The following is a 24,242-nucleotide window of genomic DNA, read 5'->3' on the forward strand; positions in this document are numbered from 1 at the left end:
TTGTCCTGGCGGCTGGATGGGACCTAGTACGGTTTGAACGCATCTGGGAGCGACGGTGCCAACGGCGGTCGGTCGGTCGGACGGAGCTTTGTGTGTTGTGTTTCCCGGCACAGGGCATGGGCGCGTTTTGCTTGGCTCTCGCTTGCATCGATCATGGGCGATAGATAGCGGCCGGTTACCCTCGTTTCGTTTCATTCTCCGTTATATCCTGCATCATTTTTTCTGGATCTGCAGGGCGTCCTCTGGGCCTTTGTCACCCACATATCGCGGGGTGCCGGATCTTGGGGGAGGGAAGGCGGGTGCGGTCTCGGTTCGTGATAGACGGTTTTGGCGGGCGAGATAAGGGGGTCGGCAGGGAAACACGCCATGGACATCTGGAGAGGCAAAGAGGGGTCGCATCTTTTTCGTTAACTTCCCGCCGCGCTGGCGAGCCATGTCTCTTGGGTCTACGCCGTTTCATCCTCTCCACATTCTTCTGGTTGGGAGCGGGCATTGACTCATATGACTAATGCATCGAGGATACTGGTCTTTTTTCATCGGATACCCCCTTTACCGCTGGACGCTGGAGCTTTCTGGGTTCTGGATGTTTCGCGGGTTGGGCCTGCCGGACGGAGTGGTCGGCACGGGTGGGCCTGGTTTCTTCCTCGGGGAGAGCATACGACATCTGGCGGGCGGACGGGTTATAGGGCGGGATTTGCGGGGGGTGGAAGGGAAGTAGGGAGGGGAGCGTATGTGTGGTGTTTGGATTCCGGCTTCAAGGCTCTTCTCATTGGTATTGCCTTGTTTCTCGCTCCGGGGGGACTCCCCGGCCACGTGGAATAGGGCGGACATCAACGAGGCCTGGAATGGGTGGCGACCGCAGCCTGTCTTCGGAGAAAGGCGACCAACAAGCGAACTGTGGTTCGCACCAAGCCCACCACATCACCAACACCACACGGCACATTACCGACATCACAACGAGAAAAAGAAAAACAGAAGAAAAAAAAACGGGAAGCATATATCGTGGATTCGGCCATCGACAAGTTTACAGCGAACATACCTAGGTAGTTTTATCTGCCGAAAGACACATATTATCTCCCACTTTGCTGAGCTCTTTGAATAAGTGATATTTTGTGTTTGTGTGTCTCTAGTCGACCTGTTGCGAGCTTATAGTTTATCCAGGGCAGGAGAAGCTGAGTGGGCGGGTGCCATCGCAGAGTCCACTTCCTCACAACGCCCCCAAATTATCCAAGCAGTCAAACATCTCCAAACCACACGCATAGACCATTACCCTCAGCACGCGCAAACAAAACAAACACTCTTGTTAGGCGTTCTTTCTTTCCCCGTTGCCTTTGATCACACACGCCTGCATTGGGTGATTTATCACGTGATTTCTACCTCTCACCCCCGGTTGCTATGAGCTCCCACCTGCTCTTTCGTCAACATTTCTCCTAATAAGGCTTGGAAACCGGTTCAGGAGTGATCGAACCAAACATAACTCGCATGTATCTCTTCTCCCAAATTTCATCGAGAATTACTTGAGCCTTGGAATTCCATCGATTACCGGGCTGTAGTTTCCTTTTCTTCCCTTTTTGCCTTTATTCCGTCGTTTGCCGACCGACGACTGGCACTAACAACAACATCGCTGTCATCAAAACAACAAAAACCGGAATCACCATCAATCACCATATACGATGGCCGATCCCTGGGCAGATGACGACGACGAAGAATTGAAACTTGCGATTGCGTTATCACTCGGATATGATCCGGAGGAACAGAAAAAGCGCCGGGAAAAGGGCGAACTGATTGACCTTACGCAGGACGATGGTAATTCCGGGCAGGGCAATAATGGCGGAGACGCCGAGCAAGAAGATGATGATGATCTCGTCATAGTCGACCGCAGCAACGCTGTCCGGCCCAAACCCGTACCCAAACAGGACGCAGCAGCAGAGCAACCGGTTGTCCCCTCGGCAACAGTCTTTTCCGCTTTGGGGCTAGACAGGAAGCAGATGGAAGAGGAACGGCTTTCACGGGCGTACAAGCGCAAGGTGTCTCAGGTTGATGGAGGCGACCGTGATGATGGTAGACCGACCCGACGGTCGAGGTTAGACGAGGAGCCCCCATTATCGTTTGTGCGTCGTGAGAAGGGGAAGTCTACAATACCCAAGGGCCCTGCCTCGAGCTCGGCACCATTGGCGATCTCGGAAGATACCAAACCAGCGGCACCCAAAGCTGCGGCCTCGGCCTCTTCACGCCCACCCGTGGTCCTCCCCTTCCCTCGCGGGGTCATCAAAAAGACATGGGCATATCAGCAGCCCCGGAAAGGCGACGACATCAAGATCGAAGAAGTTCTCCAGAAGCAGCACCTACAGCTCGCCGTAGTGAGCTCGTACCAGTGGGACGAACACTGGATGCTATCCAAGATTGATATCGCGCGGACCAAGCTCATCTTGGTCGCGTTTGCCGCCAATGAGGCGCAGGTGGGCGAAACCGTCTGCTCGTTGAACTGGGGGCCGCCATGCTAACAAGGTGAGGATAGAAAGAAGAGATGCGCTCCAACGTGCCGCGCGACAGGATCCGGTTTTGCTTTCCGCCCATGCACGGTATCGGGGCGATGCACTCCAAGCTGATGCTGCTCAAGTATGAAGGATACATGCGGATTGTGGTGCCGACGGGAAACTTTATGTCGTATGACTGGGGAGAGACCGGGACCATGGAGAATGTGAGTTTTCCTATTGTTAACGACGTTTAGCTCAAGGTCGAGTGCTGACGGTTTGTAGATGGTGTTCATCATCGACCTTCCCAAGTTCGAGTATGCGGAACAGAGGGAAGCCCAGGAACCCAACGCGTTTTCTGAGGATCTGTTTTATTTCCTCCGAGCCCAGGGGCTAGACGAGAAGCTCGTTTCTAGCTTACGGAACTATGACTTCACCGAAGCCGATCGGTATGCGTTCGTGCATACAATGTAAGCCACCACATACTTGCCTTTCAGCTACCGCAGCTACTGAATGCTAACCCACTTTGTCAGTCCAGGTTCTCATACAGAGGAGGATGTGTGGAGCCGAACAGGTACGCGGCCTAGCTCCTAATGGCTTCCTTCGGCCACACGGTTGACGTTCTTAACAGGATACTACGGTTTTGGTGAAAAGGTCCGCGGTCTAGTCCGCTGTACTGCGGAACCCCTTGATGTTGACTTTGTGGTAAGTTCGCTGTTACTGCAACCAAACCTATTCGGTGTCCTGGAATGGCAACATGGAACTGTGTTGACCAAGTACGCAGTGCGCGTCCCTCGGAGCAATCAACTACGGGCTACTTTCGGCGATGTACTACGCGTGCCTCGGCGATCCACTATTGGAGTACGAAGCACGTATGGGGAGCAAAAGCAAGCGTGAACCGTTTACCGCTCGGGTGAACTTCCTCGTCAGAGAACATATGCGCATCTTCTTCCCCTCGCGGGAGACCGTCCTCCAGAGCAAGGGAGGAAAAGACGTCTGTTTACCCTGCCACCATCTAACGAACCCCCGAAATTATGGCAAGCCTTGCTAACACTAAACAGGGTGCCGGAACCATCTGCTTCCAGTCTAAGTGGTGGCAGGCCCCGACCTTCCCGCGGGAACTCCTCCGAGACTGCAAGTCGGTCAGACCAGGCGTGCTCATGCACAGCAAGATCATATACATCCGCCCCAACGATCCCGACCTCAGGTCGGGCCGTTGCCTGGCCTACGTCGGCAGCGCCAACCTCTCCGAGAGCGCCTGGTACGCACCTCCCTTAGCCAACCTGTTGATGACCCTTTTTTCTGTTGCCCGCCCTCGAGCCCAGCTAACCGCGGCCGCGTCACATGACAGGGGAAAACTTGTCCGCGACCGCACCACCGATAAGCCTAAGCTCACTTGTCGCAACTGGTACGTATCCACCACCCCTCCCCTCCCCTCCCCTCCCTCATCACAGCCCGATGGGATGCGGCAGCCCCGATCAGTAGAGGTCAATCAAACTAATATGGATACAGGGAGTGCGGCGTGCTCCTCGCCATCGAGGAAGCGAACGAGGGTCCCAACACACCGGTGATTGCGGAGGGGGGTGCTCAGAGTCGGGGCGCCAATGCGGGTGAGGACCGGCGCGGTGATGATTTGAGTGACTTTGAGGGCCGTGTGCCTGTGCCGATGGAGTGGCCTGGGAGGGTGATTTGTGAGGGGGCGACGGCGGATGCGCGGCGGCCGTGGATGTTTGGGGAGGGGTGATGTGTGATGCATTCATTACTGGGGGGGGGTGGTGTTGGGTTATTAAGACCGGCCTGGATTATAGATATTCTGGTTTTGTCGGCATTGTCGTTATCCTTCGATGGTTAGGCACTCGCTGCAGTGTGATTGATAGAGACTGGAGAGGGTGTGTTTGTTTGAGTTAGAGATTGTATTATTATGATGGGCTTACTGTGCCCGTCCTCGTCGAAGAAACTGAAGTGGTTTTCACCTTGACTTACACGCGCGTTTGGTGGTGCAAGTTGATGTTTACTTTGCCCCTTTCGAGGTTGGCCGGACATTAGCGGCTACCTGCGTACTTTCCTATGTATGTACCTACCTAAGGTAGGTATCACACCCGCGGGGAGGGGTTCTATGCGCAGAGCATGGGTACTAGTACCTACCTAGGTACCTACCTATGCGGCGGCGTCAGGCGATGACATCTCCTAGTTATTTCTCTGCCCTGAGCACCTACGTTTTTCATAATTGACTCAGCAGCCGATCGTTGTTTCCTCTGCTCATTGGTGATATGGCCCTGATAAACTATGACATGTTTTAGTATAGGTATCTGCATACCTACCTAAGGTATGTACCTATCTTAATCCGGCCGCACGGCTAACATTTTCCCCGGATGTTTAGACGCGACACAGCTTGGGGACTCGTCGATTTCCGGCCCGGAAAACCAACTAGTGGCGTCATAATGCTATTTCTAGATACTAGCAAGCTGATAGACTTTGAAAATGGTATTTTACTACATGCGATTTGCTAGAGCATGCCAGCCTGAGGATCGAGAGCAATGTTCCGTAGGCCTCTGTAGAACACCATGAACTGGGAGCTGGCAAGGTAGCGTAAAGGAAATGTCTCCGTTTTATGCTGCATTGTGGGCGAATGGGGAGGTAGTATGATAGCTAAGCTCGTGCCTCTATCTTTAGCTACCTAGGTAAACATGACGCTGGGAGGCTGAGGTGATATGGGAGCCCCAAGGCGTGACTACAGCCTAAGCTACCTAATAACGAATATGGAGATAAAATGGCGACGCAGTGGCGTGCTTGTCTTATGCCACACGCTATCCAGTTGTCTACGCACGTCAAGAACAGATAAGGTTAGAGCAGGAGCACGTTGAGAGTATCGACACCGAAGCATGGGGGGATTGGGTCCAATGGTTGATGTCGTGATATTGTGTATATGCCAACAACCATAATTTTTGGGCTCCTTACTGTTAGGATTTACCATAGCGCAGGTGGCAACTCCAATGTATGACTCTTCAAACGTCATGCAATTTTCGTGTCTGGAGTATATATAGCCTCTGCCCTTCCCCCCATTTCCAGGACGCCTTCTTTTTCCCATCTTACGCTCGACGCACACTTCTGTGCCAACCTCTCGAGCCTTTGCCCACGATTTTCCCTTCCGCCCCCCATCTTCCCTCGTCTTTCGAGCTTACCTCTCTTCTCCTCTCTCGACCTCCCTCCTCTCTCGACCTCCCATCCTCCGGTCTCCCCTCTCCTCGCCTTTTTGTCATAACCATGACAAGGTAAGCTGACCCCCCCTAGCTTGCTAACATGCACTTTTGTAGTGGCGAAGACAATCGTAAACACCACCACCAAAACGACCGCCACCACCCAGCCCAAACCCCCCAAGAACCCGAAGCTAACCTAGGCCCCCCCCCTCAGCTGCGCCGCCCTCGTACATGTAGCCAGCCGAGCTCCAACTCCCGCCCCGCTCCTACGTCCGCCGTCACCTACTCGGCCCATCCCCGTCCTTCCCCACCCCTTCATGCTAGTGGTAGAGGCCAGAGTAGCTGGGAACTACGAAGGGGGAGAAGGGGGGTTTCCTTCCTGTTCCCCCCACCCCCCTCTTCGCCTCGCTGCCTAGGTACCTAGGTAGGTAGTGAGCTCTCTGTTGTTGGGCTTTCCTTTCTGACTTCCGATAGGTACAGAATAGATAGGTAATAGGTAATATTAATTTTTTAATCTAAAACTTTATCCTAATTCTCAATTGTCTTGGGTTTCCGTGGCCTTCGGTTTTCGAGTGACTTCAATTCCCGACTCCCTTCTGCTCTCGGGCGGCTTCACTCAGCCCTACCAAGACTCTGAAACCCTGCCCCTGCAGTGTTTCAACGGCTCGGCAGTTCACCTCGTGGGTTGACAGGGTATGACAAGGATAAAAGTGGCACCCCACTCTCCACCCCTGCTGCTGATTTTCTTTGGCTCAACGTCAAGCCTTTCCAGCGCCCTGGGATGCTGTTACCTTGTGTGTCAAGCTCACGTGCACCACATCCCAGCGTCCTCCAACGCCAATTCTCCCCTTCGGTCCAAGAGCAACAATTTGTTTCAATTGAATTTCGGCGAGGCAGCAGGATGCAATAGCTGGTAGCGCTGTATTCAATTGCCGGAGTCGCCCATTTCCCTCCAAGTTCTGCGCCGCATCCTCGGCAGCAGCCGCGCGGAACGGACGGAATCCGACACTCGATACGGGCCTGCTACCTACCGACTTGGGGAGTTGAGTGGGAAATTGGGGTGCTGCTCCCCTTCTGAGACCGTTGTTTGACACCGGGAGTTTGCTTGGATTCCGAGTCGTTCAATCAATCGGGCCCGGTTGTCAGACGGTTAACACGCCGAACGGGATCGTTCGGCTGCAGTCGAGGAGGGTTGAGCGTTGGGCGTTGAGGATCGGCCCGCTGGTGTGTGTGCGTGTGTGCAACGGCCATGTTGCGTTCCACCATGCCGGCCTCGGCCGCCTTGAGGCGTGGGGCTGCTTCGGCTGGCTTTGGAAAGGCGGGCCTGCAAGGCGGGGTGGCAATGGGCGGGTGTGGAGGTCTCAACGTCGGGGGCGCGAGGTATCTGGGCAGTGGGAGACGGTGGCAGGCCGGGAATGTGCTGTATAGCCCAGTATCATCAGGCCGCCTTGGGAGGGAAGGTGGTTTGGGACCTGCGATGGGAGTCGAGCTTCACGTGCAGGCGAGATGGTTCGTTATGTCGAGCAGGTGGAGGCGTGACGGCCAGAAGGCGACGGGGACCGGGAAGCCCGAGACAGGAATGTCAGGGGAAAGCAGGTATGGAATCTGCGGCTTTTCTTCCATGGTCTGCTGGCTGCTAGTTCCTGGAGTAGCCCATCTCACGAGACTCTACCCCTGGTTTCCTGACCTACACCATCCACTACGGCTACCGCCACATGTCCTGTCCCTTCTCAGCTTCCATCGCTAACATCCCAACAGCCCTACGCCCGCGCCGCCCAAGAAAGGTCCCGCCTCTGCCCTCCGCAAGATGCTGCCCGCCATGCCCAAGGCAACCCTCCGCGAGAATATCTACACCATCCCCAACATCTTGACCGCCTCCCGCCTCGTCGCGGCGCCCTTCATCGGGTACTGCATCCTGCACGACTATCATACTGCCGCCCTGGCTCTATTTGCCTACGCCGGTATCACCGACGCCCTCGATGGCTGGATCGCCCGCCGCTGGAACCTCGGGACGGTCGTGGGCACCGTGATCGACCCCATGGCCGACAAGACGCTCATGACGGTGCTCACTGTGGCCCTGGCCGTGAAGGGGGCGCTGCCAGGTATGGTTATGTTCTTTTCCAATCTCTTATTCTCATGCTCCCCTACCCCCGCTACTGTCCCCTCTATTACTGCCCCCCCGTGTTTGCCATGGCTCACCATATAACCCAGTCTGGCTCGCCGTCATCATCCTCGGCCGAGACGTCGCCTTGGCCATCTCGGCAATCTACTACCGCTGGATCTCACTGCCACCACCCAAGACTTTCGCCCGGTACTGGGACTTTTCCCTGCCGTCGGCCGAGGTGCACCCAACCCAGATCAGCAAGTACAACACGGCGCTGCAGTTAGGGCTAGTGGGCCTGACGACCCTCGCGCCCGTGATTCCAGCGGTGGATATGAGCAGCATGTTGGGCGTCATGCAGTGAGTGCCCTATCCCATCTGTTTGTTGCGCATGTGCCCCCCGCAGTCGCTGATTCTCACCCAAGCTATGTCGTGGCCACCACCACCGTCTGGAGTGGTGCCAGTTACATCTATAGCAAGGACGCGGTCAAGATCCTGACGCCGCAGCAGGCTGAGGAGAAGAAGGCAGAGCAGGAGAAGAAGAACCCCAGGTGAAACACCAGGGCCAGCGCTCTCCCACCCCTGCGACAGCTGTGAGGCGCATCCCTTCCCAAGCAAAGGGCAAGCAAACCTTTGTCGGCGGCCTGTTCGAGTGGCAGCCGCGCGGATACCCCTTCTTGGCTGTGTGCCATTTGGATCCTCTGGACCTCAACTGTATACCTACATTAACGGCGGCACCGGGCGTCGCGGATACCATATGTTGTAACTGTTCCCTCATCATCTAAAAATACTTAATTACTCCCCCAAACACCAACCCTCTAACCATTCCATGATATGTGCCTTTTGTCATCCATCCGCTACATACTAGTCATACACACGAATATTCAGGTGATATACAGCCCCTCCAACAAACCCCAACATACACACCCAATACCCAAACCCAAACCCAAGAATCACATCCCCTCCGCCCGGCTCTTCGCATCCAACGTCTCCAAATCCTCCGCGCCCGCAACATCCAACCCCTCCACCACCCCTTCCCCCTGTACCACCACCTCCGCAACCTTCCTCCCCCTCCCCCCCCTCCCTCCACCCATCTCCCCCCGCCTAACACTCTCCAACAATTTCACCAACCCCGCCGGCGTAACCCCCTCGACCCGCCGCGCCTGCGCCAGCGTCTCGGGCCGCGTGCGCGCCAGCACGTCCTGCTCGGCCAGCGCCAGGCCCTTGACGGACGCGTAGTCGAGGTCCAGCGGCAGGCGCAGGGCCTCGTCGCGGCGCAGGCGGGCGGCCTCGGCCGCCTGCGCGCGCACGTACGGCTCGTAGACCACGTCGACGGCTACGCGGCTGCGGATGTGCGGGGGGAAGGGGTTTGTGGATGATGGTGGTGGTGTTGGTGTTGCTGTTGCTGTTGTTGTGTGGGTGGTGGTGGTGGTGGTGGTGTCGGTGGGTAGGCGCGCGTGGACGAGGTGGTCGGCCGAGATGCCGCGCAGGCGGAGCACCTCGTGCCCAGTGCGCTTGCGGTAGCGTTTATTGTTTGTGTCGGTGCCGGTGCCGGTGCCGCCCGTCTCGTTGATATCGCCGGCTTCGGTGATTGCTGTGGGTACCGGGATGCCCATGTCGGACCACTGGTCCGGGGTCAGCAGGGTGTCGCGCAGCAGGCGCTTGAGGTCGGCCATGCGCTGGGCGTCGTCGCGGAAGCGGGCCCAGCGGGCGTCCGAGACGACCCCCCACAGCCGGCCGTGCGGCGTCAGCCGGGTGTCGGCGTTGTCGGAGCGCGCGCTGAGCCGGAACTCAGACCGCGACGTGAACATGCGGTACGGCTCTGTCACGCCCTTGGTCACCAGGTCGTCGATCATGATGCCGATGTAGCCGTCCGACCGGGAGAGCGTCACGGGTGCCAGGCCCTGCGCCGCCCGCCCCGCGTTGATCCCCGCCACGATCCCCTGCCCCGCGGCTTCCTCGTAGCCCGTCGTGCCGTTGATCTGGCCCGCCAGGAAGAGGCCGCGGATCGGCTTGGTCTCGAGCGTCCGCCGGAGGTTGCGCGGGTCGACGTAGTCGTACTCGACGCCGTAGCCCGGCTGCAGCATGACGGACTTCTCGAGGCCGTTGATGCTGCGCAGCACTTGCTCCTGCACCTCGGGGGGCATCGTCATGCTCAGCCCGTTCGGGTAGACGATGTTGTTGTCGAAGCCTTCCGGCTCGAGCCAGACGATGTGTCGTTCGCGGTCGCCGAAGCGGACGACTTTGGATTCCAGGGAGGGACAGTAGCGCGGGCCCTTGACCGACTCGCGGATGTGGATCGTCTTGTCGAGGTTCGCGCGGACGATATCGTGCGTGGCCTTGTTGGTGAAGGTAAGGTAGCAGAGAAGCTGTTCTGTGGTGGCGACGGTGTCGTTGAGGTAGCTGAATGGCGCGGGAGGCACATCGCCTGGTTGTGGTTCGAGTATGCTCCAGTTAATGCTGTCCCTGGCGATCCGCGGTGGCGTGCCCGTCTTGAGCCGGCCGAGCTGGAAGCCCGCCTCCCGCAGTGACTTGCTTAGACCGAACGTAGCCTGCTCGCCCATCCTCCCGGACGGATATACCTCCATTCCGATATGTATCTCGCCGCCGAGGAAAGTTCCCGTGGTGATGATGACCTGAGTCGTCGGCAGCACCTCGCCCGACTCCAGACGCACACCCGTAATCTTGTTCTTGGCGCCATCGGCGTTGGGGTCGTCGTGGTTGTCGGCTATGACGATATCGGATACCCTACCGAGGACGACGGACAGGTTTGGGTATGTCTGGAGCTCTTCGCGCATGTGCTTCTTGTACAGGTCGCGGTCGATCTGGGCGCGGGGCCCCCAGACGGCCGCTCCCTTCGCCTGGTTCAGTATCTTGAAGTGCACCCCCGCCTTGTCGATGACGCGCCCCGCCAGTCCGTCCAGGGCGTCAATCTCGCGCACAATGGTGCCCTTGCCGATGCCGCCAAAACTCGGGTTGCAGGAACAGACGCCGAGGTTGTCTATCTCGGGCGTGATGAGGGCGGTGCGGGCGCCCGCGCGGGCCGCTGCGGCGCATGCTTCGGAGCCGGCGTGGCCGCCGCCAATTACAATGACATCGAATGGTCTGGAATAGGCAAGATGGGGATCAGTATTGGCATAGCACAAGTGCGGGCTCATGTGGGTTGTGTATGTTGCGGCGGTTTTGTGTGCAGACTCACCTCGGGTCGGAACTGACAGTCGCAAAGGTTCGCCTTCTGTTAATGATGACTTTGCTACGGAAAACAGGCCGTGGGAGTGGCCTGACAAGGCCCCTGGGAAGCCATAACCTCATCATGGCGACCGAAGTTGCTCCACCTGGGATGCTGTGATGGTGGTGGGATGGGATGCGGCCAAAAACAGAAAATCAATCGGCCGATAAGCGATAAGGAGGCCCACAGCGAGGGACGTGTCTTGGCGCTCAGCACTCGGGTCAAGAATCAACGCAGCGATATGTTGAAAAGTGCTCGAGAGAAGCCAACATGTAAAATCTACCACGCACATTGTATTCAGCGAGCGGGATATCGTGCACACAACCTAGTAAGTCATTGGTATCGTACTCCGGAGATAGTAAAAGTACAGCGCGTCCCCGAGACACCGACAACCCCCACCATAGCCCGGACCCCCGTTTGATACAGTTGCAGGAGGAGAGAGCGCATCGTTTCAGTCTCGCGTCGATGCCTCATATCGACTCAATTGTAAATGCGAGATTTCCATCCGCCATTTACTGGTGCTGGCCCTCGGCCTCGCCGCCCTCAGCTGCCGGGGGGTTGTAAGGGCGCTTCAAAACCTCGAGAGCACCTAGAACAGTCAGTCAGCATGCTTGCCATTTCGGAGTCACGGCGCAACATACGCTGTGCAAGGTTCAGGCCTTGACGGGGCTTGCCCTCGCCGTCGACATAGTTGGACATGGACACATCGGCTTCCACCATGAGCAGAGACCTGTTTTGGCAAGTCAGTAAACCCGTTTCGTAATATGTAACTAAGCCATCCTTGATTGAAAAGCAAACAAGCAAACGTACCCCTTCTGCAGCGACAGGTAGAAGTCCCGGCGCGGGCCCTCGTCGACGAAGCAGCTCACGTTGAACCAGCTGGTCTTGCGGTGCTCGCCATGGCCGGAGTTGCTGGCGACGGCATAGCGCAGGTACTCGCGGCCGGTGCTAGAGGCGCGGACCTCGGGCGTGTCGGCCAGGTTGCCGACGATGGTGATGCGAGCGACCGGGCGCGAGGCGGTCGTGCTGAAGGTGCGCGCGGCCGTGGCGGGCCGGGCAACAGCGCGGGAGGCGGTGCGAAGGAAGGCCGACATTTTTGCTGCTTCGGTTTTCTTTTTTCTTTTTCGATGGTCGAAAGTTGCAGGGGTGAAATGGGCCGTCGATGGGTCGATGGGGGTTGTCGGGATTCGGATGTGGCTGGCTGTGTGGACTTGTGGGATGGGGCTGGTCAAAATGGAATTACGATGCGCGAGCTCCGGGCGCGTTTGATTGCTGCGACGCGAACCATTAAAATCTATCTGTGGCTGATGCTAGAGCTTCTGCCACTGGAAGTGGACCCCTGGAAGCATGGCCGTGGCTGAATGACTCTCTCCTCCCACACCCACAAATCTGTTGCCTAATTCGTCTACACGGTAAACGGAACTTCCCTCCCTCAGCAACGTCGGAGCTCTTTCCAACCTTCTTCCGTTATCCGCTTTTCTGCTCTGCAGAAAGCCATGTCGGGGTGTCGATCGATGCAGGCACAGCCGCGGTGTGGCCAGTTTACCGCCGGATGTCGTAACCGAAACGTTTCGACCTGACAAATGGCCCAATGAGTTGCGACTGGAGTTGGTGATCGTGATGGCACACCGACTCTTGCAGCATGAACTGCCGAACTGCTGCATCAACTGTTGCAGCAGGAACACAGAACCCTGGAACTGAAGAAGCGCGGAAGCTCAGAAGCGCGCACACGCGCGGGAAGGTCGGTTGTGTCTCAGACATCAACAGTCAGGTCCAACACCCAACCTACAGAATTATTTTGGTATGTACAGACGAGATGGAAGTACCGGCACTATCCGTGAGTGGTACTTTGTACCAAAACGGCATCAGTGTGGTAGCAGTGTGTGACAACAGGGTCGTGGAAAATGGAAAATGGAAAGCCTCAACTCCGGGACCGATGGAAACAAATTGCAGTCACACTCGGGCACGATGCGTCACTTCCCGGCATTGAACTCGTCAAAAATCAATCTTTGGTGACGGACTAGAACCCCTGAAGTCGGGGCTGTTCGCGGTTAGCAGTGGTCGGTATTCTTTGTTGACTTGGGCGACTTCAAACCTCTGCCGCCGCTGAGCCTTGCCTCTTTGGGGGTTGAATAGAGCTTCAATAAGCCGATTCAGCGCTTCTCACCTGAATGCTTCCCGCAACACCACCATCACAGTGGGGTATCGGAGTCTTCTGTCTCAATGTGTCAATGGACTACTTCCCGTCAATAAGCCAATGGAGCAATAGAGCAATAGCCATGGAGGAGCTCACCCTGCCGCCCCCTGGCGCACCCCTCGCCGTCGTCTTCCTTTATGTTGCCCATCTCGCCGCCGTTAGAGTCCCTCCTTCTATTCTGCGTGCCTCTTCTCTGCTTCAGAGCCGGCTTCTACTTTATCTTGGATGCTCATCCGTGAAACTGCTGAAATCAGTCTGTCCCTGGGGTCCATGAACCGGGGGGAAACAGACACTCCTTCTCACTCACTCTTCACCTTCCCTTCTTCACTTTGTCAGGGTCTTCCAGCCTTGACTTACAACTTGCCACCATGGCCTCGACAAACACCACACTACCCCCCAACAGATTTGCGCAGTTCGGCTTCACAACAACCCCTGACGAGCGTATTGGGCCCGGCGCCCCTTACACGTCTCCGTCCCTCCAAGTCAACCTCTTCTTCAGGGTCTTCCTCGGCCTCGTCTCCCTCTTTGTCACCTGGGTCCCCGCTCGCCTCCTCTGGCGGAATGGAGAGTTTGCCGGTACCGTCATCTGCGTCATGCTCCTCGTCCTCAACCTTATCACCGTCATCAACGCCCTGATATGGCGCGATGACAACGTTCAGACGTGGTGGGCAGGCCAGGGCTGGTGTGATATCATGACTTACACCTTCTTCGCTATGCATACGGCCTTCAACATCTGCATGTTCGAAATCATGCGTGGTCTGGCCTCCAAGGTCGCCCTCAACCGTGCCGACAAGCCGACGCGCAGCGAGAGGCGCCGGCAGCGCATCGTCTCGGCACTGGTGATATTTACCGTCCCCGTCATCCAGGTCATCCTCACCTACTTCACCACCTTCGGCCGATATAACGTCTCGACCCTGGTTGGGTGCAGTGCCGTCTACTACCCCAACTGGATCTACCTGGTCTTCTACATTCTCCCCACCCCGGTGTTTGCTGTTGGCGCAGCTTACATGGCAGGTAAGTCACCACAACCCCTTCAGACTCGGTATCCGCTCACCGGTATCCCAGGCCTCACCTTCTACCGCTATCGGAAAATCGAAAAGGTCACTAGAGAGGTCGCCCGGTCCAAGGACGGCATAGCCGCGGCCAGGCAAGACCGGGTCAGGAAGAAGCTCTATTTCATGACTCTGGTCTGCATCATCGTGGTGCTGCCGCTCGTCATGGTCCTACTATTCTTGAACATCATCCAAGGCGCCCCCTGGAATCTGCCTTACGATTTCGACGCCCTCCACTTCGGCCCAGACCCCTTCAACGTCTACTTTATCTCCTTCACCACAACGGATATGATGCACTTTTCCACCCTCAACATTGCCTTTATTGGCGAGCTCGCCGGCATTGCCGTTTTCATCCCCTTCGGCACCACCCCTAAGGCCTTGAACATGTACCGCGGACTTCTTCTGGCCGTCGGCCTGGGTTACGTCTTCCCCAAACTGAAGGAGGAGTACGTGCCCCGTGCGAAACGCGGCGGTTCCTCGTTCAGCTGGGGTTCACTAGCTGGCCAACTGCGAGGCATGAGCATGCTCGGGACAAGGTATGAATATCCTACCTCTTTATGTGGTACTCTTCTTATACTGACTCGTGCCGTGTAGCTCATCATCCACCCACAAGGACACTCTCCTCCCCACTGCTGAGCAAGTCTCAATAGCTAGCCGCGCCGACAGGGCACGCTCGTCCTCTCTGACTCGAAACCAGCCCGAGGACCTCACCATGAGCGGCGGCATCGACTCGCTTTCATACCCCGAAAAAACAGTGTCGTCCTCCACTGCCGATCATAACCCTTGGCCCGACCTCTCCGTTACCGAGATCGACATGGCCACGGCGCAAATAGAAGCCGGCCCGCCTCCTCCGGCTCGAAACCCTTATAATAATATCCTTCCCACCCCGTTTGCCAAACCACACCCGAGGCTTCCCTCTCTCCCCGCCCTACACACCCACAAAAGGGAGCAGCAGCAACATGAATCATCGAGGACGGCGACCTTCCTCACGCTCCTCCCAACCCCCAGCCCATCCCGAGGAAACCAAACCTCACCACTAACAACAACATCACCAACACCGACACCAACCAAAACGCCAACCAAAGCACCAACCCCAACACCAACCCCCAAATCAACCCACCACCCCCACCCTCACAACCACCACCAAACCTCTCCCTGGACAACAACAACACCCCCAACCACCACCACCATCACACCAACCCCTCCCCACCCCATCCCCCACACCGGCACCACCACCCACCCGCACATCGGCGTCGCCACCCACGTCTGGGCCGACGACACCCCCGAGACCAACGCGCACTGGAAAGCCCGCCTGCGCGAGCGCGAGGGTATGGGCATTCCTACCGCTACCACTACCACCACCACCAACTCCACCGCCATGCCCGCCCCCGTGGAGCAGGGGGTGGTGCGCGTGGAGACGCATATTGCGCGGCGGTCGGTGGAGGTGGACTTGGAGCGGGCGAGGGAGGAGTGGGACGCTGAGGGGGGTTATGAGATGGGGATGGGGGGGAGGCGGGTTTCGAATGCTGCGAGCTAGGCGCTTGGGGTTGAGAGAGCTTTGGGTTTGGGTTTGGGGTTTGGCGGGGGTGGTGATGGGAGGGTGAGGGGTGAGAGGGGGGTTTGAGGTTGGGATGTGGTTCTGTCTTGGTTGGGATGTTGGTATTTTGGAGTCGTTTTGGCATTCTATTCGACAGTTCTTTTCGGCGGTGGTGCTTGGTTTATGGGAGGTTGGAAGGGAGAGAGAAGGATGTGTAATGCAGGGAAGGACAAGTACTAAGTATTCTTTCGTTTTTTTCTTATTTCTTTCCGTGTCAAGCTTACGCAAGATTGGACTGAGCGAGAAGCTCTCGGTGTTGGTTGGCGGATATACCCAGATTGCAAGACAAATTTGACGGTGCCGCCTCTGCGGTACACACACCACTCTCGTCCGATCCCATCTACATGTCAAGCATCATCGAACCAACGTACTCATGTCACATAAACACAGTGGCGGTTTGCGTGGGGAAGCCCAAGGCAAGTAAGTACTGTGTACACAGTGGTGTAATTCCAAACGCCAGAATATATATAGTATCCAACGAGACAGGTAGTGAAACAACCCGCCCTATCCACAATTTACAGATGGAAACGGACTGCTCATTGTAACGTATATACTAATATGGGTATCACCACACCCCGTGTACGTCTGTCTCATGCTTTCATTTCTCTGAACAATCTCCCACCACCCGCCTCCCCTTCCCCCCCCAAACTGTCATGGGAACAACACAGGTGCCCCACTCTATCCCTAGACAGCAAGAGAGAACAATGCGAAAACAATGCAATCGGTATCATATCTTCTGGCCTCATCTTGTCAACTCTCATGCAGGGCATCAGCAACAAAGGAGAGAGGATAGGAAAAAGAAACAAGACGCCACTGATGATGATGATGATGATGCAGCCAAATCCATACCAAAAACCCAACCAACCAAAATATCAAACCGAAGAGACGCTTATCCCTTTGAAAGACGCGATGAGAAAATGAGACGAAGAAAGAAAAGATCAAAGGGGAAGTACACCCCCTCCACCGCCTTCCCCCGGTCCTTCCCACCATGACCCCCTGCGCTGTGTCGTACTTGCCCGCATCCATGCCTCACCATGGCGCAAAACTTCGCTTCTCTCAGGAGCAACCCCTCCCCCGCCACAATATGACTAAACTCCACCATTTCCATGACGACTATCCTAAAAAGTGCCCTCATCACCAGCTCCCCAGTCTCACTTCGCCGGGGGGTGGGAACGCCCGCCACACCCCCCAGCCTCACCCCCAAACAGACACCACCACCACACCACCACCAACCCACTCAACTCACTCCATCCGGCACCACGGATGCTCCAAGACCTGATCAATGGTGTACCGCTCCTCGATGTTGCGGTCGAGCATCTTGCGGATCAGGTCGATGCTCTCGTCGCTGACGGTGTAAGGGACGCGGAGGTCGCGGTCCATGATCTCGTCGATGCTGTAGAAGGGGTTCTCCTTGTAGGTGATGGTGTACAGCAGGATGCCGAGGGCCCAGACGTCCTGCTCCTTGCCGCCGTACGGCCGGCCCGCGAGGACTTCGGGCGCTGCGTAATCTGTTGGGGGGGGGGTGGGGGGGTTAGTGTTAAGTGTCATTTGGTTGTTTGTGTGATGTGTGTGGGGTGGGGTGGGGAGGGGCTTACCGATGGTGCCTACAAACACGTCAAAGGGACCGCTCTTGATGTACGCGGCGCTCCCGAAATCGATTAGTTTGATGTGACCCTCGCCGTCCAGGATGACGTTTTCGTCCTTGATGTCGCGGTGTACCACCTGTGCCTTGGTGTGTAGGTGGTGGACGGCGCGGGCGACCTGCACGAAGATGCTGCGGATCTCCTGCTCGTCCATGTTGGTGCGCAACTCGATGTAGTCGAACAGGTCCATGCCGGGCAGGCCGTGGGGCGCCATCTCGATGTAGTAATTGACCTCGTCCTCGAAGAAGTCATCCATCTCGACGATGTTGGGGTGTCGCAGCTCGCCCCGCCGTAGGTAGTCCAGCACGTGGATCTCGAGCGGGACGGTGCCTAGCCTGCGGTCACGCGTCCACGTGTCGACGAGGATGCGTCGCTTGGTAACATACTTCAGCACGCACTTCTTGCCGGTACTGCGGTATCTCGCCAGCTTGACCTGCCCGTAGGCGCCCTGGCCCATCTCCTCGATGATGGTGAAATCATCAATCGACTTCTTTTGTGCTGGCTCTGCCGACTTGGACGAGCTGGCCTGGTCCTTCTGAGACTCGGAAGCCCGCTGTGAGCCGGTAAGCTTGGCCGCGGCGGTGATGGCGACCGACTTCAACTGCCGTGCCAATGACGAAGTCTTTGTTTCCCCTTTCTGCGATTCGTCCGAATCGGATTGCATATCCAGCGGGGTGTGGGCCGGCGTTTGGCCTGGTGACGGTTGATGCAGGGGTGTTGCGGTGCCAGAAAACGATGGCGATGACGCGCCCACGTTTGTCCGCGAAGCGTGGAGGTGCCGTGAATAAGTAATCCAAAGAGCATACACCATCTCTGTTTGAGCCAGAACAAACATATCGTTCGCCTCACCCTTTGGTGACTCAACATCGTTGTTCTCGACAACAGCCTCATTGTTCGTCACGACTTGCTTTTCGCTCTTTACTACCCGCATCTGAATGTCAATTCGGAGTTGAGATCCGTCCCGGTGGCGGGCCGGAAGACTGTCCGGACGAAGGAATCCTGCAGCAGCATCCGGCTGTCCCTCCTCGAGTGCCAAACACGCCGACGCCTTTCGGAACGAGTGCTCGGGAATTATGATACCATCGGTCAGATCGACGCCCTCTCGCTCAGTGAGGACGCGCAGTATCTTGTCAAAATTTGGCACCAGTTGGTTAATCGAAATGCCGTCCGGCTTCTGGTGGCCAAAAAGTGCACCGCAGAATACCGAGTTGGAGCTCTTTATTGTGAGGTCTTGAGGGCAGACCACGATAATGCCGGCAATATGCGGCAAGCTCGACACGCGCAGTTGGGTGGTTCCCCTGACTTGTTCCACCGTCGCCGGGATGCTGACCCGGTCGCAGTTACGACACGTGTAGTACTTCCGCCTCGCGATCTCGTGATAGTCGATTTCACCGAAGCGTGGGTCAATGCCTTGCCGTGGGATTCGGGGTATCAATAAGCCGATGTCTTGGCCTGGCTGTAGACTTTCGTTCCCCCAGATGGGACCTAAAGCACCAGAGAGCTTGAGGACTGCTCCATCCTCATCGACGTCGATGTACGAGACATCCTCGTGGATCTCTTCCAACACCCAGATCAGGCCCACCCGCTTTTCAATGACCCAAAAACTAGCAGAGCCCGTGGCGCCGTTGCGTTTCTAACCATATTGTTAGCCTTAAGTCACCTCGCTAAACGGCTTCGTACTCACTTGAATTGGGACAACGTCGCCGCAGAGCAGTACACCCCTGGATTTGCTGCTCTGACGGTGACCCTGCCCTGGTGTTGGAGGTTTCGGATCGCCACTGTGGATGGTGGCTGGTCGTCTCGCAGCCTTGGGTGTCTGCGATCTCGAATTTGGCTTGCTCAGCAGCTTTGCCGTGATCCCACCACCGCGTGAGCCAAGGAGCGTAGACGTCTGTACGGCAGGCACCGGCTGGGCGATCTCGCTCTCGGAACCATCTCCGGCATGCTCGTGGTTGCCCTTCTGCAATCTCCCAACGAGCCATGCCCTCCTCTCTTCCTGTACCACCTCCAATATGCCCATTTTCCTAACCTCGGCGGCGGTGACGCCGAACAGCAGGCAAGCAAGATCATTGGCAGCAATAATCGTCCATGGCGGTTTCGACTCGGTGGTAAAGATTGCTTGGGCAGCAGGCACCCACCTCGTCGGGTGATTGTGTACGGCGGGGCTTGTGCCGGGTGGCGGATGTACCGCAGGACCGAAGGGTTGTGATGGCCGGCGCTGAGGCTGCGTCTGCGTCTGCGGCTCGGCAGCGTGGAACGGTTGCGCCATGACATCGATGAGCTTTTGCTGTACCGATGCCTGCATTATGTCTGTGTCCGTCATGGTTCGCTTCAGAATGCTAGGACGTCTTGACGGCGGCGGTGATGTCTTGGCCGTAGTACCACTCGCACCACTCTCATTCGTCGGCGTCCTTGACGAGCTCTCAGACCCCGTACTCTCGCTGGATGGGGGTTGCGACCGCGAGTCTGAGGTTGGAACCGATGTTTCCTGGTGAGGGGCCGGTATCTCAATGACCACGGGGGGGCGTGTTGAAGCGGTCGGAGACGTGAGTGGCGTCCTATCCATAGGCTCGGGGCTTTCGGTCCTCAGAGCGAAGCCCCTGTCGAACACGTTTGCATTTGATGTCGTTGCTGGCCCGGTCAATGGCCCGGTAAGGATACTGCGGCCGCCGTTGGGGAGATTCCCAGCGCCGACCAGCTGTGCCTTCGTCAACAAATCCAGCATATTTTGGGCCTCGACGTCACCCGTCACCCGTGCCTGCGCGCTCGTTATCCCCGCGTTAGCCGCGAGCGACCACGCCATTCTGTCTCTCATGAACTCCATTGATCGTTTCAGGACGTTTTGTCGGTTGTGTATCAAGTCTTCGGATTGATGTGCGAATGAAAACGAATGGAGCGATTCGGACGGAAAACGGGAGAGGTCTTCGGTAAAGGTGGGAGAGATAGGACACGGGGACACCGGGGTCGAGTGGTGGTCAAGGAACATACTGGCGGAGGCAGATGTTGACCGAGACAAATCGGTGAGTGACGGGTTTCTACTTGAGACTGACGGCATCGTGGGGGTCCTCATTGCATTAGGTTGCTGGCGTATGCGTCGAAGTCCGGACATTCCCAAGCCGTGGTCGTGGTCGGTCACGATGGAGCTCCTGTGACGGATAGCACATGTCAGTGACCAGAGACGAATCAGTGCGTGACCGGACTTGTTTGACCACATTAGAGGGTCAAAGCAACACAGCTATCCCGTCCTGCAATCAACCGCCACCCCTCTTGCTTTTCTAGGAAAAGCTGACCTTGACATTGTGTCGTACTCGACGGCCGAGGCGCCGGCATCGAACGAGAAGCGGATGCGAGCCTTTTCAGAGTTGTCGCCCCCAGTCCCTACAGTCCCGAGATTTCCGGTGCTTCTGTTCTTGGGTATCTGCAAAGACGGCGAGAGCCTTTGGCGGCCGCGGGCCTCAGCTCCGTGTGGTGTGTCTTCGCCTGTCATGGGCGCAGCGCGAGCCTCGGTGTCAGCACAGGCCCAGCGTACTCGGAGCGGCTTTTGCTTTCTGCCCGCTGGGCGCTGCTGAGCAGGCGGCGGCGCAAGGCTTCTGACTCACCATTGTCTGAGTTCCCGCCGCATATACCGAGCATAATTGAGGCAAGCAATGTACGTGCGGATTTATAGGAAAATAAAAAACAAAGGGAACGATTGGCAGTTTCCTCGCGGTGAGGGCGGGGGAAGGATGGAGATCTGTAGCCAGATGGACGGTTGAACGAGTTATCGATGGAGAAATCGGTTGGTGGGGTTCAGGCTGCGTCGCCTTGCGAGGACCAAGCCACGGCGCAACACCGGATTTAAAGGGGCCGTGTCAGGCGGTCTTTCGTCTCTCGACTCAGCCGGCGGTTGTCCTTTGTACCTACGGCGTACCCCGGGCACTTCGTACTTCGAACCTCCACTATTGGGTGACGTAGGGATGAGGATGTCAGATTCACAGTATGTGTAGAGGGAGGAAGGTTCCGGTCTGGGCTGGTGTCGAACAGAAAAGCAAGGGCGTTCATCCGACCGAGAATGAGGGAAAACGGCATCAACACAGGTTCCAGGTTGCTTCCTGGAATGTCATGTCTCGGAATATTAGCGGTAGGAACGGCTCGCAAATTCTAAAATTCAGAATCCCGCGCAGGGCTAGCGAACCGCACCCCCGCAGCCGGCGATACACAGCATCCGGCACGCCGCGAACATGGAGAAGATGTGGACTTGTCCTTTTTATTTTTCCCCCTTGGTTGCAGCCAAGGAGACGCTGTGCCGCCACTGTCAATATCCCGGCAGACCACTCAAGAAACCAAAAGCAACACGTGGAATCGTGTCGGTTTTCGAGGCAAAACCAGGCCAAGAAGAGGCGGGTTGGGCTGCCCGGGCTATTATCTGTGTGATGTCCTTCCAGGTGCCGACCGAGAGTATCGGATTTGTTGCGGGTTGTTCCAAAATCCCCATCCCACCTCGAGCCCACCAACCAGGCTTGGGTGACGGGGGAGTGACCTTGGCCACAGGGGGTAGCACAGTGTATATACAGTGCTGACTCTTGAGGCCTGAGACAGAAATGCCAGGACGTCATCGTCATCCCACACCGAGAAATGCGAGACAAGGCTTTGATTCTCATGCTGAAAGCCTCAGAATAAGCGAGACCACAACTTCCCACCTTTGGTGTCAGCGCGGATGATGGTTCAAGCCGTACAACAAGGTGGCAAAAGTAAAGACCAAGTCACAGTTGAAATATCCAGGTGCGCACGGTTACCCTGCAGATTGGGTTCCTTGTTCTTGGTCGTAGCCACTGCAACTCGAACCCGAGTCATCAAAGCGATTATGAGGCAGATCCGGGTATTCATTCCGTTCCTTTGTTTTATTTGAGCGAACCGACTCCATCCTATAACTCTGACCACCGGTACCCAGTCGGTGTATATTGTAAACATCAGCAACGCTGGTTGGGTTTCGGGCCATTTTAGGTAATTATTTGGCTGCCAGCAACGGCGGCCCACAACCCATGCCCGTGCCGAAACAGACTGCCTGCGAAGTACGAAGCCATCGAACATCAGCCGCGCCCAGGTCGACGATCGTTGCCTTCATTTGGATTTGATTCAGACCTCTTGGCGACTCAGAGACATGGCACCTTTGTGATGCGTTCTAAGAAGTTCGGTCTATATCTGGCTTCTTTGCCGTCAGGCAAAACAATGAGAACAGAAAATGGCTCTGCGGGGGTTGATGAACTGCCACCCCACGCTCACGGGCCTCGCTCGCGCGCTTCTTTCAAATTATGTGTGGTAATTGTTACACCGGTTTCCCAAGCCACAGACTGCACATCGCCAACTTGGCTTTTCACATGTTTTTCCAGTGACGTTCGATTCATCCGAAACGGCATGGAACAGCCCTTCAGCTCAGCTTCAGCTAGTCCACGCGTGCTATATGGGCCGTTACTGCGTGTTTCCGTCAAACCGGACGTTCTAGCGAGGTTGTACGCTGTTTGTAGCCTTCTGGGCCTCATCATGATATCTCCCTGACGTAGCTCTCACATTTGCCTCGATTCAAACGGAGCTTCGACGAACTAAAATACAAAGCAAATAATAATGAGAAAGGACGAACACCGTCGTTTCTTGACACAACCTTGAGTTAACCCCAGCTCGTTTAACTGGCGCCCGGCATCCTCGGGCTCCACAAGCCGCTGCGGATGTTTGGTCGCTCCCGGCAGTCCCGCCCCCGCGATCGGTTTGCGGCCCGGCCTCCCCATCTGAAACGGGCCTGGCGGCGACCTCCTGTGTAGACGGGCAAGACACACACGACACACCAACACGCCGGTTTCACTGCTGCTCACTGTGTGTGGGGAGCCACGAGGCGTTCCGTTGATCAGGTCAAGCATCCAACATCCCCGTGCTACCCCTGGTCGCGTGGCCAAACCTTCCAAGGCCGTAACAAAGACGAACGGGTCAGATGGGGCGGGTGTTTGCAGCATGCCAGGTCAGCGGACTTTGGGCTCGGCATGTCTCCATTGTTATTGAGAGTTAATACCGCAGTAAGTGTAATTCTCTTCACTACCTATTTCAGCATACGGTGACGACTGTTTTAGATGGACGGAATACAAGAATTTGTGGCCACGGTTCGGATTCTGCCAGCACCTCGTGGGGCTCTGATCAGAATTATCTTGTTTTGTGTTCATGATGCATCCCTCGTTCCTCTTCATCTCATCTATTAGAACCGGCAATGTACAAGTACCGGGAACAACCTAGAGGATAGGTCGGTACGGAGTACCTACACAGTATCTACCACCGGGTCATGGGAAACCCGAACATTTACCAAATGAGCTCAGGATCATTGATGCTAAATCGCGCTTATACTCGTGGTACAGCAAGCGCCTAAAAGGACGACCACCTGAAGGCCAAACTTCTAGGTTGGGTACCTAGGTGGTGGTCCGAAGCGGGCATCCATCCGCCTCCCCACCCTCTCCCGGTCTCTTCAGCGGGGGGTGGGGGGGTAGCGAATTCGGGGTCTGCTGCCGGGGGCTCGTGGCGGGGAAGACCACCGAAATGGTTCCGATAAGATAAGGCCGCTTGACAGCCAACCCCACCTTCCCTCCTCTCCCAGTCTCCCAGTCACGCCAGTCTGCCACTGTCTCGCGGTTCTCATCAACAACGAACCAGAGCCAATCGACAGCCAACCCCCCAAGTCACGAACACCCCAAACGGTGCCACGGAGGCGGTCAGATGGGGGATCCAGGGCCTGG

The 24,242-nt window shown here is 56.6% G+C and overlaps 6 protein-coding genes across 6 annotated transcripts; 3 read left to right on the top strand and 3 right to left on the bottom strand.

Moving 5' to 3' along the window:
- Positions 1 to 686: 686 nt before the first annotated feature.
- Positions 687 to 1,080, bottom strand: B0H64DRAFT_397180 (uncharacterized protein). Its single transcript, XM_062803856.1, has one exon. The coding sequence runs from the start codon at positions 995 to 997 to the stop codon at positions 767 to 769; it is 231 nt and encodes a 76-aa protein (XP_062659547.1). The 5' UTR covers positions 998 to 1,080; the 3' UTR covers positions 687 to 766.
- Positions 1,081 to 1,221: 141 nt separating this feature from the next.
- B0H64DRAFT_397182 (tyrosyl-DNA phosphodiesterase-domain-containing protein) lies at positions 1,222 to 4,452 on the top strand. The gene is made up of 9 exons (XM_062803857.1): positions 1,222 to 2,459; positions 2,519 to 2,701; positions 2,760 to 2,944; positions 3,008 to 3,048; positions 3,106 to 3,179; positions 3,259 to 3,468; positions 3,536 to 3,735; positions 3,826 to 3,882; positions 3,987 to 4,452. Exons 1-9 carry the CDS (start codon positions 1,674 to 1,676, stop codon positions 4,216 to 4,218), a joined length of 1,968 nt encoding a protein of 655 aa, XP_062659548.1. The 5' UTR covers positions 1,222 to 1,673; the 3' UTR covers positions 4,219 to 4,452.
- A 1,980-nt stretch (positions 4,453 to 6,432) lies between these two features.
- Positions 6,433 to 8,585, top strand: B0H64DRAFT_397184 (CDP-alcohol phosphatidyltransferase-domain-containing protein). Its single transcript, XM_062803858.1, has 4 exons — positions 6,433 to 7,267; positions 7,430 to 7,773; positions 7,883 to 8,132; positions 8,198 to 8,585. The coding sequence occupies exons 1-4, from the start codon at positions 6,921 to 6,923 to the stop codon at positions 8,325 to 8,327; spliced, it is 1,071 nt and encodes a 356-aa protein (XP_062659549.1). The 5' UTR covers positions 6,433 to 6,920; the 3' UTR covers positions 8,328 to 8,585.
- On the bottom strand, positions 8,586 to 12,335 carry B0H64DRAFT_432669 (glucose inhibited division protein A-domain-containing protein). Its single transcript, XM_062806013.1, has 5 exons — positions 11,812 to 12,335; positions 11,643 to 11,731; positions 11,518 to 11,590; positions 10,972 to 11,025; positions 8,586 to 10,877 (listed from the first exon to the last, which is right to left on the bottom strand). The coding sequence occupies exons 1-5, from the start codon at positions 12,093 to 12,095 to the stop codon at positions 8,726 to 8,728; spliced, it is 2,652 nt and encodes an 883-aa protein (XP_062659550.1). The 5' UTR covers positions 12,096 to 12,335; the 3' UTR covers positions 8,586 to 8,725.
- Positions 12,336 to 13,279: 944 nt separating this feature from the next.
- On the top strand, positions 13,280 to 16,259 carry B0H64DRAFT_161801 (pheromone A receptor-domain-containing protein). The gene is made up of 3 exons (XM_062798609.1): positions 13,280 to 14,212; positions 14,264 to 14,786; positions 14,845 to 16,259. The coding sequence occupies exons 1-3, from the start codon at positions 13,567 to 13,569 to the stop codon at positions 15,785 to 15,787; spliced, it is 2,112 nt and encodes a 703-aa protein (XP_062659551.1). The 5' UTR covers positions 13,280 to 13,566; the 3' UTR covers positions 15,788 to 16,259.
- Positions 16,260 to 16,964: 705 nt separating this feature from the next.
- Positions 16,965 to 21,015, bottom strand: B0H64DRAFT_161830 (uncharacterized protein). The gene is made up of 3 exons (XM_062798610.1): positions 19,175 to 21,015; positions 17,443 to 19,123; positions 16,965 to 17,355 (listed from the first exon to the last, which is right to left on the bottom strand). The coding sequence occupies exons 1-3, from the start codon at positions 20,702 to 20,704 to the stop codon at positions 17,090 to 17,092; spliced, it is 3,477 nt and encodes a 1,158-aa protein (XP_062659552.1). The 5' UTR covers positions 20,705 to 21,015; the 3' UTR covers positions 16,965 to 17,089.
- Between the last annotated feature and the right edge of the window lie 3,227 nt (positions 21,016 to 24,242).

The sequence above is a fragment of the Chaetomium fimeti genome (genome assembly GCF_033439085.1).
Source record: "Chaetomium fimeti strain CBS 168.71 chromosome Unknown B0H64scaffold_4, whole genome shotgun sequence".
NCBI classification, from domain to species: domain Eukaryota; kingdom Fungi; phylum Ascomycota; class Sordariomycetes; order Sordariales; family Chaetomiaceae; genus Chaetomium; species Chaetomium fimeti.

Bases quoted from the DNA above. Each gene is read 5' to 3' on its own strand.
- B0H64DRAFT_432669 (XM_062806013.1), bottom strand. From the start codon at position 12,095: ATGTCGGCCTTCCTTCGCACCGCCTCCCGCGCTGTTGCCCGGCCCGCC. The intron at 11,732-11,811 runs GTACGTTTGCTT...TTGCCAAAACAG, and splicing joins TACCTGTCGCTGCAGAAGGG to GTCTCTGCTCATGGTGGAAG. The intron at 11,026-11,517 runs GTAAATGGCGGA...TGTTTTCCGTAG, and splicing joins GAGGCCGAGGGCCAGCACCA to CAAAGTCATCATTAACAGAA.
- B0H64DRAFT_397182 (XM_062803857.1), top strand. From the start codon at position 1,674: ATGGCCGATCCCTGGGCAGATGACGACGACGAAGAATTGAAACTTGCG. The intron at 3,049-3,105 runs GTACGCGGCCTA...CGTTCTTAACAG, and splicing joins GGATGTGTGGAGCCGAACAG to GATACTACGGTTTTGGTGAA. The intron at 3,883-3,986 runs GTACGTATCCAC...ATATGGATACAG, and splicing joins AAGCTCACTTGTCGCAACTG to GGAGTGCGGCGTGCTCCTCG.
- B0H64DRAFT_161830 (XM_062798610.1), bottom strand. From the start codon at position 20,704: ATGTGGTCAAACAAGTCCGGTCACGCACTGATTCGTCTCTGGTCACTG. The intron at 19,124-19,174 runs GTGAGTACGAAG...CAATATGGTTAG, and splicing joins GCGACGTTGTCCCAATTCAA to AAACGCAACGGCGCCACGGG. The intron at 17,356-17,442 runs GTAAGCCCCTCC...CCCCCCCAACAG, and splicing joins CGTGTTTGTAGGCACCATCG to ATTACGCAGCGCCCGAAGTC.
- B0H64DRAFT_397180 (XM_062803856.1), bottom strand. From the start codon at position 997: ATGCTTCCCGTTTTTTTTTCTTCTGTTTTTCTTTTTCTCGTTGTGATG.
- B0H64DRAFT_161801 (XM_062798609.1), top strand. From the start codon at position 13,567: ATGGCCTCGACAAACACCACACTACCCCCCAACAGATTTGCGCAGTTC. The intron at 14,213-14,263 runs GTAAGTCACCAC...CCGGTATCCCAG, and splicing joins TGGCGCAGCTTACATGGCAG to GCCTCACCTTCTACCGCTAT. The intron at 14,787-14,844 runs GTATGAATATCC...CGTGCCGTGTAG, and splicing joins ATGAGCATGCTCGGGACAAG to CTCATCATCCACCCACAAGG.
- B0H64DRAFT_397184 (XM_062803858.1), top strand. From the start codon at position 6,921: ATGTTGCGTTCCACCATGCCGGCCTCGGCCGCCTTGAGGCGTGGGGCT. The intron at 7,774-7,882 runs GTATGGTTATGT...CATATAACCCAG, and splicing joins CGTGAAGGGGGCGCTGCCAG to TCTGGCTCGCCGTCATCATC. The intron at 8,133-8,197 runs GTGAGTGCCCTA...TTCTCACCCAAG, and splicing joins AGCATGTTGGGCGTCATGCA to CTATGTCGTGGCCACCACCA.